Raw genomic sequence first — 15,438 nt, 5'->3', positions numbered from 1 at the left:
TTAAATTTTTTGTACACACTTGTTTTTTTTTGGGTCTGCACCGTCTCATCTTTTCCTTCTGCTTTGCCACTTTTCTTTTGTGAGCTATTTCTTCATTTTGTGCCTAAAAGATTGCCATAATGGCATCCTCTTCATTATACAATATAGCACCTGACTCTTTGGCCAGCTCCCAAGTCCTTCCGTTTTCCAGCAACTGTTCCCGCAATTCTGAGCTCTGACTATCACTGTCCTCTACTTCATTAGTGACATCCTCGTTCCCAGGATGATTCCTTCCATAGCCACCATCTTCATGTTCAGCTGCCATCCTTCTACCGTCACAACCACTCCCCAATATTGATCCTCCCTCTGCAGCACCCCCCTTATATCCTCCACCTCCGTCGTCATCCACTCCCTGTTGCACCACTTCGCCATGATCTGCATGACCATCCATAGTTGCTGGTACCCCTGTCCCGCCTGTAGTCGCACTCTCATCATCCTCAACAGCCACATCTGCATCAGTTCGGCAGAGCAATCGGCTTCAAATGTCCCCCGCCAGCCGCGTCTCGCCGTTTCTTTTGCTATCAGTCGCGTCGCTCTCCCCCTCGAAGAGGAACTGAGCGCCGCTACCTTCTGCTGCTCATTCTGGAAAGGAGGACCCAAACCCATGCCTCACTCTGGCTACCCCACCTCGCTCCTTCAACCTTGGCCCAACTGATGGATTCGCAGCTGTTGACGACTTTGGGCCTGCCAAGGCCATTTTCCACTCCTCCAATATGTTATTGCATCTGGCCCACGACTCACTTGGAGAAGGAATTTTTTTGCTTATTATTGGACTTCCTTCGCAGCCCATTTAACTCACATGTTATTGTTCTATCAGAATCAGCCACGTAACTTGAACTGCATCTCCCCCCAAAATTAACGCACCTTCCTTGATTATTGCCAGTTACAGATTGAACCATTGCACTATTCTCGCGATCATGATTTCTACAGCCATTACTGCCATTAATCCATTCATTTAAAATTAAGTCTGTGATTACGATTTTGCCCTTATCTTCTTCCTCGCTCCGGTTTACCATCATCGACAACTCTTCGTCTGGGGTTCCTCCATGCAAAGCTTCTGTTCCCTGTCTCTGCCTTGTAACCATTCCTGAGTTCCTGCTTTTTTTAACATGATTCCACTCTATACCTGCCGCTTCATTCCTCCTGTTCGCCGTACAATGCAAATTACACGCCTCATGTCCTATCTCCTTCACTAGAACATCAAAACCCCCGCGCCAATTGTTATATGGATCCATTCTTGAATCACATCCATTACACAAGTATCAATCTGGACCTGTCCTACAGTGAATGAGTTACACAATTCCGTCTCTTTGTCACATCCAACCACTTCTCCCCATTGACCTCCTATCGTTCTAGAAGTGTTGACTGACCATGCATGCAACGGAACCCCAAAACATTCCAACCATACTCTTCGAGTTTCACTATGTTCCGACTCCTCCCACTTCCATACACTGTGAAACAATTGTAGGAGCCTGTTCATGTTGAATGTGTATGTCTCCTTAGTATGCAAGATACTATCAAAGGTTAAGAGCGCTTTGTAAGCTCCCATTTCCCGAACTTGGACTACATTTGGGATGTTTTTCGCAATCATTTCCTTCAAAGAATCAAAATCATTAGGCTTCGTCGTGCCCCCCTACAAGGCTTCTCTGCAGCCATTCCAAATTTTCTGTCACAGCTTCTACTTCTACCTTCTTAGTCCAGCCATTTCCATTTGGTTCTTTTTCAACCTCCTTCGTCCTTGGGTCCCGTCCAGATATCAAAGGATCATGCTCCACTACCATCGAAATTGTGACATCACCTCTATTCCCGTTGGTTATGTTCCATGTTCCCAACATTCTTCTATATTTAGCTTCTCCCACAGATACAACTTTACCTCTCAGCCACAATTGATTCATTTCCGCTATTGCTTTCAAAGTTCCTCCTTTTGTTGTGTACCAAATAAAAGCAAACATATACATGAATCCATTTTTCTATTTTCGGGATAGATATATATCATTGATACATCCCATCCAGTTGAATAGGCAGAATAAGTCCCTCTTTGATATGTCTTCTGGGAGGTTACTCACAAAAATGGAGAAGGATTCATTCTCTAACCGCCGATACTCTTCTCGATTCTAAACCCTGGGATCCTTATCAAGTTCCTTAGATCTACCCCTCCCTATGTTTCCTGCCTACACACTCGCTCTCGCTCGCTCTCTCTCGCTCACTCTCATTCTCGCTCTCTCTTTCTCTCTCGCTCAACAAGAGAATAATTTTTTTTAATGCAAGTGTATGATTTTAGAGTTATTTGTCATCTTTTTATTTGACGGTCAACGAAAATGCTATCATTAACCATTGAAATTGTGGTATATTTATTATTTAAAAATATATCGTTAGTCAATAAATTACGACATGCACATATATTAATCATGTTGTGTTCTATATTAATTAGTTTAAATTAATGATAAACATGAGATATTTAATTCTATCCTTCCGAAACTAGGGATATTTTCCACTTCGAATAAAAAATTTTAAGCCCCATGTTATAGTTTATAACCATTCATCAATTTTTTTATCCTTTTTTATTATATTTTTTCTCTCTTTTCTTAAATATTTGTGATAACTAATTAGAGAAAAAATCACTCTTCTTTCACGGTGTATATAAGAATTAGTCCCTGAATTAGTATTTAATATGCATATGAAAAATTATTAGATTTTACAATTCTAGGAAAGAAATATATTATTTTGACAGAAAATTCTGTTTCAAAAATTGTAAATAATGATTAAAAATTAATATTTAAAATAAGGATAAAAATAATAAAATCATAAAATTGAAAAACACGGTTAAATAATACTTGCATTCGAAGATACTTTTACTTTAAAAATTTTATGCATTGAAACTTCATTATTGTATTAGGATATAATTTATATTTAAATATATTAAATTTTCAATGAACCGAAACTTGTAACACCCTACCACATAGAGTTTTACACTTAGGATGTAAAACAGAGGTGGCGAGGTGCTACGACCTCTAAGATAGGATATAAATATATATAATAGTCGAAAGAATGTAGTATACTAGGAGCCTTGAAGGATTGGTCAAACAAAATTTGTGAAAATAAATAACGCAACGCTCAGGAACGTGGTTACTTGCGTGCGAAGAAACCGACAGTCAACGAACATAATATAACAGAAACTAGGGGTAGAGAGCCAAGAAGATACAAAATAACAAGCTCCTAACTCAGCCTGCGAAGCCAAGGCTGGCCGGAGAATATTTACATACATATATACATATCCCAAAGCCCAAAATACATAAATAAAATCCTAGCTCTCCATTAGCCTCTAAGAGGAACAAAATAACAAGTCAATCGGAGAGAGTTAAAGTATATGTATATACATAAGCTATATGTCAAAATAAACCCAGGAACTACTCTGCTTCAGAAGTCCAGATGCCTAACGAGCAGTCTCTCGACCTGCATCTGAAAAACACAACACAGTATGGGGTGAGAACCAGAGGTTCTCAGCATGATAAAGGTGACATGCACATAATATATAAGGTCCTGGGAATGCCAGAGGCAATCCTACAATGCCGACACTCATATTATAAAACTTAAAGAACTAAACAGACACCATAAATCAGGGTGGTTCTCTAAGGCTTTCTCAACTAAATCACCTCCTTAAATCTAGCTGGAACTTAAATAGAATCCTCAATCTCTCCGCCTTTCCTCCGTTCCCCCATCTCCGGTAATTACAAAGACAGACAAGCAGACAAAGCAAGCACAGGTAGAATACAGATATCAATTATGACAATTAGCATATTATAATCAATTAGGCAATCTCAATTAATGCACAAACAAGCTATACATACAAATGCATATGATGCATGCCTATCCTATGGTCGTTGGTATCAACTGTCGGTTACGTAGCCATCCCGACATGTTCTCAAGCTCAAAAATAGACCATGGGGAGAATCCCCAAGCTGACATGGGAAAAAGAATGCCCACAAGCTTAATAATATCCATGGGACGAATCCCAAGCTGACATGGGGAAAACAATACCCCAAGTTAATATGGGGAAGACAATATCCCAAGCTGAATGTTATCCATGGGACGAATCCCAGGTTGACATGGGAAAACAACACCCCAGCTCAATAATAACCACGGAAAAAATCCTGACTGACATGGGGAGGGCAACGCCCCAAACTCAAGTTATTCAATCGTTTCTTACAATTTATCATTTCCGATCTCACAGTGATTCACGTCTCATCTCATCATTCTCAATTATTCAACATCATTAAGATTCATGTCTCATCTCATCATTATTAATGTCACTTTACTCTCTCAATTACCTCTTATACCATTTTTCTCATCTTTATCAATCAAATACCATCTCCTCTAATCACTTATTACCTTTTAAACAAATCTTTCTTCACCATCAAGTTATCACAATTTCCTAACTTCATTCTATGACTAGGCCTACTAACAATATTTATACTAAAGAAATGAAAATAGAAATCTGGAGTTACAAAACTAGTATTGAAATTCTTTAAAATTAGTATCGAAATTCTCGTTTTAATTTTCTCTATCACATTAAACTATCAAATCCCATTTTCTAATCACTTTGGTTAATAATTAATTTATTCGCTAACTATTTATTATTTTCTCAGGGTTTACAAAAATACTCTAAGGTTGTAACACCCTAACTACCAAAGCTCACACTTCCGGCTGCGCGACTCTGATAGTTCGGACATTACGACGACTTTTATATTATTTAATACTAAAATATGAGCCTGTTTAAAACTTTAAGTCGCAATACCGATCCAAAAATACTTTCATCCGATATCATACATCCATAAATACCATACAACTTACAAAACTCATAAAGAGTACATCCATATATATATACATACATATATAAAAGTAATATTACAACCATAATCCAATACAATTCCTATCCCTCTTACAAATTATATCAAGATAAAGGCGAGGGTACAATAAACCATAGCTAAAACAATACAGAACATCACAACAACAATTAAATAAGCTCTTCGTAACTTCTGCGCCCATATCCTGAAAGGGAAAAAATGTAGGGGGGTGAGAACATCATCCTCGAAAGGGTTCTCAGTAGAGGGTTTTTGGGAATTACTGTAATAGGATACGTGAGTATAAACCGTACCAGTGATTAATAACTGTCTTATGCCTCCTTTTCAAAAACAACGGTTTACAATAAAAGTAAAGTCGGAAATCTTTTCTGAAAGAGGAACCATTCAATTCTCAGAAACTCAAAAGCCTTTCAACACGATTTATCTATGCTGAAACAAAATAGCCTTTCATATTTTATTCCAAACCAGAAACACAAAATCGAAATCAACCATCGGTTCATCTCATTCCAACCACGGCCCTAGGCCCAAACAATCCAACCATCAACCAATCACCACAGTCCAACAGAGTCCCAGTAGCAAACACAAATAGGAAGATGCAAGCACAAACAAACAGTTATTGCAAGTAGAACAATTAGCAATTAATCACATAGGCATACCAAGTATAATATGCACACCCAAACAATGTCACATAGATGCATATGATGCATGCCTGTCCCTAGTGGCTGATGATATCATCTGTCGGTTATATAGCCAACCCGACACGTCCTGGTAGCTAACCATAGACAGAAACACCCATCACGGAGCAAGTAGGTTTGAGCTACAACCCTATTGCTACTACCGGCTCAACCCAGAGCCAGTGGAATAACCACTACTGTGGCTACTACCCAGGCGGGTGTTTAACAGCTCAACCTGGAGCGAGTGGAATCACCACTACTACCGCTACTACCCAGGCGTCACAGTCTCTGACCTGGAGCAAGTGGGATGAACCACAACCCTTGCTACTACCCAGGTATCTCAAGCATATATTCATTCAGTCCCAGTCATGGATCAACATCCATCTCAGCCATCCGGCTTAAGTTCATAATTCATAGTCAGTTATACGGCCCATAACTCATTCAGCAATCAGCCATAAATCAATATCTTACACAGCCATTCCGGCTCACGGTTCAATCCAGAACCAGCCATTATTCATAATCATACACAGCCATTCCGGCCCATAACAAAACAGCACTTTCACCATTCAACATCATCGAATTCATAAAACCGGCATTTAAGCCTCAAATCACTTTTCTCAAGCCATTTCACTTTGAAATCAAATTTCAACTCTTTTCAGCCTTGGCTTTAAAGATCTCATTTCTCAAATCATCTCAGGCTCATAAGCCAAATTTACTCAAAGTAAGTTCCCTTTTTAAAACAAAGCCGCTCTCGGCATCCTCTTTCCAAGACTTCCAAAACCATGGAAAGTTAAAGATTTAATTTGGGAACAATCAAAATCACCCATTTCACAATGGGATTTTATAACAAAATTTCTCGGCAGAGTCCCAAGTCTTTAGGGGAGAATAACATAACTCATTTCGCCAAATTCATTTAAAATCATTAAAACATTGGCTTTCTGATTTGAGTAAGAAAATAGGATCTAAACCAAACCGAGTCATGTAATCATTCACTTCTTTCAAAGCCGTTTCCTTTACTTAGGCAAAACCAACTTCAACCCCCATGATAATTCTAGAACGTTTCAACTGTTCAAAATTGTTTTAGTCTTGCAAGAATTCAGAATTCAAATAGTACTTAAAACCTTTCTCAAAACATTTTAAAATGAAACTTGTCAATAGACATTCAGGTTCTTTCAAAGTCATTGAAACTTCTTTAATTGAAACCCCCAAGTCAAATTCAAAGGCATAAACCCTTTTCACATCCAAACAGCTTTAAAACACAAGTTTCAACTAAATAACCTTCTCCTGAAAGAGATACAATGCCTTTCTTAAGAAGCAAGACTAAATCACAATTTCCTCTTTATTAATTCATTTCGAAAGCTTGAATCATCCTTTTCTCGATAATTCAAATAAAATAGTAGAAGTCTTTAACTCATCATTTTCCAGACAACATTTCAATAAAGACTCGGATTTTATAGAAATTTCGGCAGCACCTCCCCTAAAACTTGGACTTTTGCCACCCGGTTCGGGTCCCAACTAAACCGTTTCTCATTCCTTTTCAACAGCTCAAACCAGAAATCAATTCAAAATCAAGCTAAATCCAACAGTCGCCTCAATGGCATACCTCAAGGAAACCATTTCAAAAATCAACTCAATATCAACCGGTTTAACTCATTTATAAAGCTTTAAAGAATCGGTTCAACAATAAATCATTTATCAAAGCCAGAGCAATTAAAGCAACCCAGGCTGAATTTCAAGAGCATTCTATCTTTCACATCATCAAAATAATTGACTCAATTCAAACTAATCCTCAACGGATTAAACTCATTTCAAATATTTAAAGAATCAACTTCAAACATTACATTTCACAAGCCACACAACAATTCAGCCAAACCAACATCCATAGTCATTCGAGTCAATCAATTGATACATAAGGAAGATACAATCACCAAGTACACAATATCTCACATCAGTACCCATATGTAATTCCATAGCCCAAACGCCCCTACCTCAAAACGCAATTCCATAGCCCAAACGCGTCACATAATCCCTTCCGCCTCGACCCGAGATCAACAATCAAAATCCCGGCAGCCAAAACCTCGGTTCCAAGCCACTTTCGCAACAGTCTCAACAACTCTAATCGCAACATACGACAACCAAAACTCAATCGTATAGCAATTAGTTCCACAACCTCAGCGTATGATAACAGAAAAGGACTTTCAAATCAAAAACGCTTACCGAACGAAGAAGGAGCAGCTGAACCGAAACAGCGGCGATCTCTGAACCGGTTCGGCAGCAGCCCGGCAGCCACCTCAAGTAGCAGCGGCGACCGGACTCCGACAATGGCGCCTGGAACCCACATACAGAGACGTTAAAGCTTCCAAAATCTTAAACGAATGAAGACCGAATTCAAAAACCCTTACCGGCAGAGTTTTCCAGCGACGGCAGCGGTGGCATTTCTCGATGACCCATCATCTGCGGCGGCGCTGGGCAGAGATGGCAACGACGCGACTACCGGTGACGAGCTTGGTCGACGATGGTAGCATGAACAGCAGAGGCGGCACGACCAGGATGGCTCCATGGTGCTGCAGCTTAGGGACGGTGACTCGCGACACTCCCTTTCCCTCCATGGTTCGGCGATGGCGCGATGGCGGCGGTGAGGTTCAGCACGCCGGTGCGGTCCCTTTCCTCCCCTCCTCTCCTTCTTCTCCTCCACCGATCTGTTTCTCCCTTCCCTCTCTATTTCTTTCTTTCTTCTATTTCCGCAGCTATTGCTGCTGGTTGGATTGGGGGAAGGCTGCGGCTGTGTGTGTGTGTTTTGGTTAGAGGGCAGCAGCTGCTGCTGCTGGTTTAGGGAGGGGAAACGGGTACCGGGTCAGGTTTTCAGGGTTAGGGTTTTTCTTTCAAAAATTAGGGTTAGGGACATTTTAGTAATTTTGAATAAAAATAGGGATATTATAGTAATTAGAAATAAATTCTAATCCATTAATAATAATGTATAAAAATACTATTTGCTCATCAATTTCATAAATTATTTTCAATAAATGCTTGAATCCAAAAATTAGGAATAATATAATTATTTTCTCTATTTTCACAAAACAGTAGTAGTAATATTCAAAATATTAATATTTAATCCAAATCATATAAATTCCTTATTATTTCATAACTGCCAACTTTATAATCTAAATATAGAAAATAATCCGATAATTATAAAATTGGATAATAATCATAACTTATCTCAAATTCAATAAATCAAAACTTGCCTTAATTATCTTTAATAAAATGATTTCCGAAATTAAGGCTATAAATAACAATATGATTTGAGACTTGATCATAATAAGACTTTTCAAGGTTCTGGGTCTTACATTCTACCCACCTTATAAAAATTTCGCCCTCGAAAATTGATACAAAATGAAAGAAATTCCATAATAGTTCACCCTTGAACACATTTAAGGAAGAAGCAAAAATATCTCAAAATATAATCATATATATACGATTTTCAAATACTTTGATCGTCATATGCATAATGGTGCAAAGGTAGGAGTGTGATTGCAAAGCAAACATTACAAGGTAGGCTCGATGTAAAAGATAACATGGGTCAATCATGTGATAGTAGGGCAAAGCATCAAAGGCTATAAAACAGGATGGGGTTAAAACAACGTGCTTAACATCCGCACACTAATCTCATATCAGCCTCAGGGATTCAACATTCCAACCTCATCAGGCACTTAACAATCCCCATATCCGATCATAAGCCTAATGACCGCAAACCCGTTCGCAAGGAACAAAACACCCACAACTCTTAACGTTGCACACCTACCGCTTCAACTTTCGTATGCACACATCACGTCTTAAAGAACTAACGCATCACGTTACTATATCTATAGATCGCACGTGATATCAAAACAATTCTCGAGTCTACTCAGAAGAATACGAGATCTTAGAAAGGAGAGACAAATGCCAAAGACAATACTCATAGATTTGAAAGAATATATCCAATTCCAGATAAACAAGGATGCTCAAGCAATGAAGTTTGCTAGACACAATTCAATTGACAACTTCAAAGATAACCCTTAGATCAAAGAAGTTCAATAGGATCAATAAGAAGAAAACCAGCGCATCAGTTTGAAACAAACTCAAGCTGAGTCGAGGAAGCACGAGGTTTACAGAAGAGAACATTTCAGACCCAAGACAAAGCTCACAGAACTCAAGAGCACGATTAAAGGTACTTCCGAATACATTGTTCATAAAGGAACCAAAACTTGCGGAAAAACCACTTCGCAATTTAGAAGAAAAGTTAAGTAACAAACATCCTCCCAGAGAATAACAAAAGCAATAACGTGGCCTTGCTGTAATACAATTTTATGTTGAAACAGATCATGTAGAATTTTAAAAACAAGGTGCACACAAGTTTGGCTAAAAGCTAAAATATTTTCTCAAATATTTTAGAAAGATAATTAGGTGCACAACTTAAACAAAGGCAATCATAAAACTCAGAAAAGAAATCAAATGCTTGTTCAAAAATTCTCAAAGTTCATATTCAAACAAGCGTGTATAACATTCATAGCAAGGACGAAAGAGGAAGTTAAAATCTTTTTAGAAAAGAAACTCCGAGGTAAAAATTTTTTGCTTACAATTTGGTAAGGAGACAAGTGGTGCGTTACAAACGAACATGTTTCCATTAAACAAGGAAACTTTTCAAAACCTCATTTAAAATAGTGCATGCCAACTTTAAATTAATTTTGTCGAAATTGGACAATGGTTTCAATCCCAATCAAGCAACAGAAAATAAATTCCGTTTAATATTTCTTCAAAGAGAATTCAAAATTCCTTTAAAAGGTTCAAAACAAGACTCCAAAAAGCGTTCTTGAGATCACCCTCTCAGAAGAACATTCAAGAAGTTCAAGATGTACTAAAAATGAGTCAAGCCTTGCAAGAAAGGATCTTAAACCAAAATAGTTCAAACAAGATCCACTAGGCATGAGACATCAAATAAGCTTTCAATTGATCCAAAAGAATACAAAAGTCATAGAAAAGGACAACTCAATCATTTGTAATTTCTCAATGATAAATCTTTGACTAAAAACTCTTGTAAAGACAATGAGAATAAACGATGCACTATTTTGAAACGAATCAAACTAACTCACATAAGAATGAGATTCACAAGGTTGGAAAAACCAAGATCAATAGTAATGCTCACAAGATGTAAGAGATCAGTTAAAAACAAGGTCAAGCATGACATTCGTGGAGATGGAAAGCTTAAGAGAGAATGAGTTCGTTTATAAGAAGAAAGCCATGAGTCTAACATTTTCAAAAGAACAACAATGGCATAAACCATGTAGTATGCTAAATCAGACTCAAATCAAAATGAATTAAGTAAAGTTTATCAAATGAAACTCAACCGGGATAAAAGCGAGAAATCCCCTTTCTTTCCAGAATTTTGAAAAATACCCCAAATACATAATCAAATGAAGACGTGCATTAGAACTATAGTAAAATTACTAGAAAGTCAAATTGTATTTAAAGTAAGTGCAATTCCGTAAACCAGTAAAAGTACAGACGAGGCATTAGAAATAAATAGTTGTTAAACTGTATAAGAAATCTCAAGTTTCATATATAGGTAAGTATACATCTATCCAACAGCAACTTTATTAAAATCTCAAAATTGTCTGTAATTCACTGTCAAATAAGAGGAACATTGAATCAACAATTTCTCTAAGAATGGACTCAGAACCCGGAGTTAAAAGGCACAGTGCATTAAGACAAGTTCAAAGCTATTTCAAAGAATACCTGAATCAAGAAGAACTCAAATAGAGAAAGATAGATGTAACAAGGATTGCAAACAAGCATATGCAATTAAGATCAAACAAGAATGCATAGGAATAGAGGAATAGAATTGAAGAATCAAACTACTTTTCAAAAGGATTAGCAAGCAAGAACTTCAAGTTAGGACATGAAAGAACAGGTCGACTCGAGCAGAATTCAAGATACACAACTGAATAGCCTCGAGAAATAGTTTCTAACGTTCCCAAAACCCGCGATTCGCTTTACTCGAAACTCGTATATCATCTATGATAACCCATCAGTTCTTTCATATACATAATTCACTAGTATTAAGCCGGCCAAACTTAATATCAGGAAGTATGCAATGCAAGACTAATAGCGTTAATCGATAGACCGTCATGTGCATAAACCTCTAATTCTCGTCATTCGACAAGGCCTAATACATGACAAACACTCAGAGTATGCAACTGAAGCATAGTTAGTCCATTCCTTAGGCTCTACAGGAAGAACTGCTCTGATACCATAATGTAACACCCTAACTACCAAAGCTCACACTTCCGGCTGCGCGACTCTGATAGTTCGGACATTACGACGACTTTTATATTATTTAATACTAAAATATGAGCCTGTTTAAAACTTTAAGTCGCAATACCGATCCAAAAATACTTTCATCCGATATCATACATCCATAAATACCATACAACTTACAAAACTCATAAAGAGTACATCCATATATATATACATACATATATATAAGTAATATTACAACCATAATCCAATACAATTCCTATCCCTCTTACAAATTATATCAAGATAAAGGCGAGGGTACAATAAACCATAGCTAAAACAATACAGAGCATCACAACAACAATTAAATAAGCTCTTCGTAACTTCTGCTCCCATATCCTGAAAGGGAAAAAATGTAGGGGGGTGAGAACATCATCCTCGAAAGGGTTCTCAGTAGAGGGTTTTTGGGAATTACTGTAATAGGATACGTGAGTATAAACCGTACCAGTGATTAATAACCGTCTTATGCCTCCTTTTCAAAAACAACGGTTTACAATAAAAGTAAAGTCGGAAATCTTTTCTGAAAGAGGAACCATTCAATTCTCAAAAACTCAAAAGCCTTTCAACACGATTTATCTATGCTGAAACAAAATAGCCTTTCATATTTTATTCCAAACCAGAAACACAAAACCGAAATCAACCATCGGTTCATCTCATTCCAACCACGGCCCTAGGCCCAAACAATCCAACCATCAACCAATCACCACAGTCCAACAGAGTCCCAGTAGCAAACACAAATAGGAAGATGCAAGCACAAACAAACAGTTATTGCAAGCAGAACAATTAGCAATTAATCACATAGGCACACCAAGTATAATATGCACACCCAAACAATGTCACATAGATGCATATGATGCATGCCTGTCCCTAGTGGCTGATGATATCATCTGTCAGTTATATAGCCAATCCGACACGTCCTGGTAGCTAACCATAGACAGAAACACCCATCACGGAGCAAGTAGGTTTGAGCTACAACCCCATTGCTACTATCCGCTCAACCCAGAGCCAGTGGAATAACCACTACTGTGGCTACTACCCAGGCGGGTGTTTAACAGCTCAACCTGGAGCGAGTGGAATCACCATTACTACCGCTACTACCCAGGCGTCACAGTCTCTGACCTGGAGCAAGTGGGACGAACCACAACCCTTGCTACTACCCAGGTATCTCAAGCATATATTCATTCAGTCCCAGTCATGGATCAACATCCATCTCAGCCATCCGGCTTAAGTTCATAATTCATAGTCAGCCATACGGCCCATAACTCATTCAGCAATCAGCCATAAATCAATATCTTACACAGCCATTCCGGCTCACGGTTCAATCCAGAACCAGCCATTACTCATAATCATACACAGCCATTCCGGCCCATAACAAAACAGCATTTTCACCATTCAACATCATCGAATTCATAAAACCGGCATTTAAGCCTCAAATCACTTTTCTCAAGCCATTACACTTTGAAATCAAATTTCAACTCTTTTCAGCCTTGGCTTTAAAGATCTCATTTCTCAAATCATCTCAGGCTCATAAGCCAAATTTACTCAAAGTAAGTTCCCTTTTTAAAACAAAGCCGCTCTCGGCATCCTCTTTCCAAGACTTCCAAAACCATGGAAAGTTAAAGATTTAATTTGGGAACAATCAAAATCACCCATTTCACAATGGGATTTTATAACAAAATTTCTCGGCAGAGTCCCAAGTCTTTAGGAGAGAATAACATAACTCATTTCGCCAAATTCATTTAAAATCATTAAAACATTAGCTTTCTGATTTGAGTAAGAAAATAGGATCTAAACCAAACCAAGTCATGTAATCATTCACTTCTTTCAAAGCCGTTTCCTTTACTTAGGCAAAACTAACTTCAACCCCCATGATAATTCTAGAACGTTTCAACTGTTCAAAATTGTTTTAGTCTTGCAAGAATTCAGAATTCAAAGAGTACTTAAAATCTTTCTCAAAACATTTCAAAATGAAACTTGTCAATAGACATTCAGGTTCTTTCAAAGTCATTGAAACTTCTTTAATTGAAACTCCCAAGTCAAATTCAAAGGCATAAACCCTTTTCACATCCAAACAGCTTTAAAACACAAGTTTCATCTAAATAACCTTCTCCTGAAAGAGATACAATGCCTTTCGTAAGAAGCAAGACTAAATCACAATTTCTTCTTTATTAATTCATTTCGAAAGCTTGAATCATCCTTTTCTCGATAATTCAAATAAAATAGTAGAAGCCTTTAACTCATCATTTTCCAGACAACATTTCAATAAAGACTCGGATTTTATAGAAATTTCGGCAGCACCTCCCCTAAAACTTGGACTTTTGCCACCCGCTTCGGGTCCCAACTAAACCGTTTCTCATTCCTTTTCAACAGCTCAAACCAGAAATCAATTCAAAAGCAAGCTAAATCCAACAGTCGCCTCAATGGCATACCTCAAGGAAACCATTTCAAAAATCAACTCAATATCAACCGGTTTAACTCATTTATAAAGCTTTAAAGAATCGGTTCAGCAATAAATCATTTATCAAAGCCAGAGCAATTAAAGCAACCCAGGCTAAATTTCAAGAGCATTCTATCTTTCACATCATCAAAATAATTGACTCAATTCAAACCAATCCTCAACGGATTAAATTCATTTCAAATATTTAAAGAATCAACTTCAAACATTACATTTCACAAGCCACACAACAATTCAGCCAAACTAACAACCATAGTCATTCGAGTCAATCAATTGATACATAAGACAGATACAATCACCAAGTACACAACATCTCACATCAGTACCCATATGTAATAATTCCAATAATAAACTATAGTTTTTGGAAAGCGCCCCTACCTCAAAACACAATTCCATAGCCCAAACGCGTCACATAATCCCTTCCGCCTCGACCTGAGATCAACAATCAAAATCCCGGCAGCCAAAACCTCGGTTCCAAGCCACTTTCGCAACAGTCTCAACAACTCTAATCGCAACATACGACAACCAAAACTCAATCGTATAGAAATTAGTGCCACAACCTCAGCGTATGATAACAGAAAAGGACTTTCAATTCAAAAACGCTTACCGAACGATGAAGGAGCAGCTGAACCAAAACAACGGCGATCTCTGAACCGGTTCGGCAGCAGCCCGGCAGCCACCTCAAGTAGCAGCGGCGACCAGACTCCGACAATGGCGCCTGGAACCCACATACAGAGACGTTAAAGCTTCCAAAATCTTAAACGAATGAAGACCGAATTCAAAAACCCTTACTGGCAGAGTTTTCCGGCGACGGCAGCGGGGTTTTCCAGTGGCCAATCATGGCGGCGTAGTTTCCTCCTCTGGTAGCGACACTCGTGGCGACAACCTCCCACCACGGCGAGCCCAGCCACGCGGTGCGACAGCAACCCCGCGACGGCTCCCTCTCGCGTCTCATCTCCCTCTGCGTGCGAGTTCAGTGACGGCGCACAGCCCCTACCGAGCTCCATTTGACATCTGAGGAACGCTTCCCTTCCCGATCTCTTGCAGCAGATCCGGCCGACATGACTCCACCGACGGC

The 15,438-nt window shown here is 38.4% G+C and overlaps 1 protein-coding gene across 1 annotated transcript; it reads right to left on the bottom strand.

Moving 5' to 3' along the window:
- Positions 1-4,985: 4,985 nt before the first annotated feature.
- Positions 4,986-15,315, bottom strand: LOC148561310 (uncharacterized). Its single transcript, XM_088490737.1, has 4 exons — positions 15,153-15,315; positions 7,793-7,903; positions 7,564-7,690; positions 4,986-5,088 (listed from the first exon to the last, which is right to left on the bottom strand). The coding sequence occupies exons 1-4, from the start codon at positions 15,313-15,315 to the stop codon at positions 4,986-4,988; spliced, it is 504 nt and encodes a 167-aa protein (XP_088346863.1).
- Positions 15,316-15,438: the final 123 nt, after the last annotated feature.

The sequence above is a fragment of the Arachis ipaensis genome, chromosome B6 (genome assembly GCF_059453495.1).
Source record: "Arachis ipaensis isolate K30076 ecotype BB chromosome B6, ASM5945349v1, whole genome shotgun sequence".
Lineage (NCBI taxonomy): Eukaryota > Viridiplantae > Streptophyta > Magnoliopsida > Fabales > Fabaceae > Arachis > Arachis ipaensis.
Note: the sequence above shows the minus strand (reverse complement) of the source record. Positions and strands in the feature narration are given on the sequence as shown.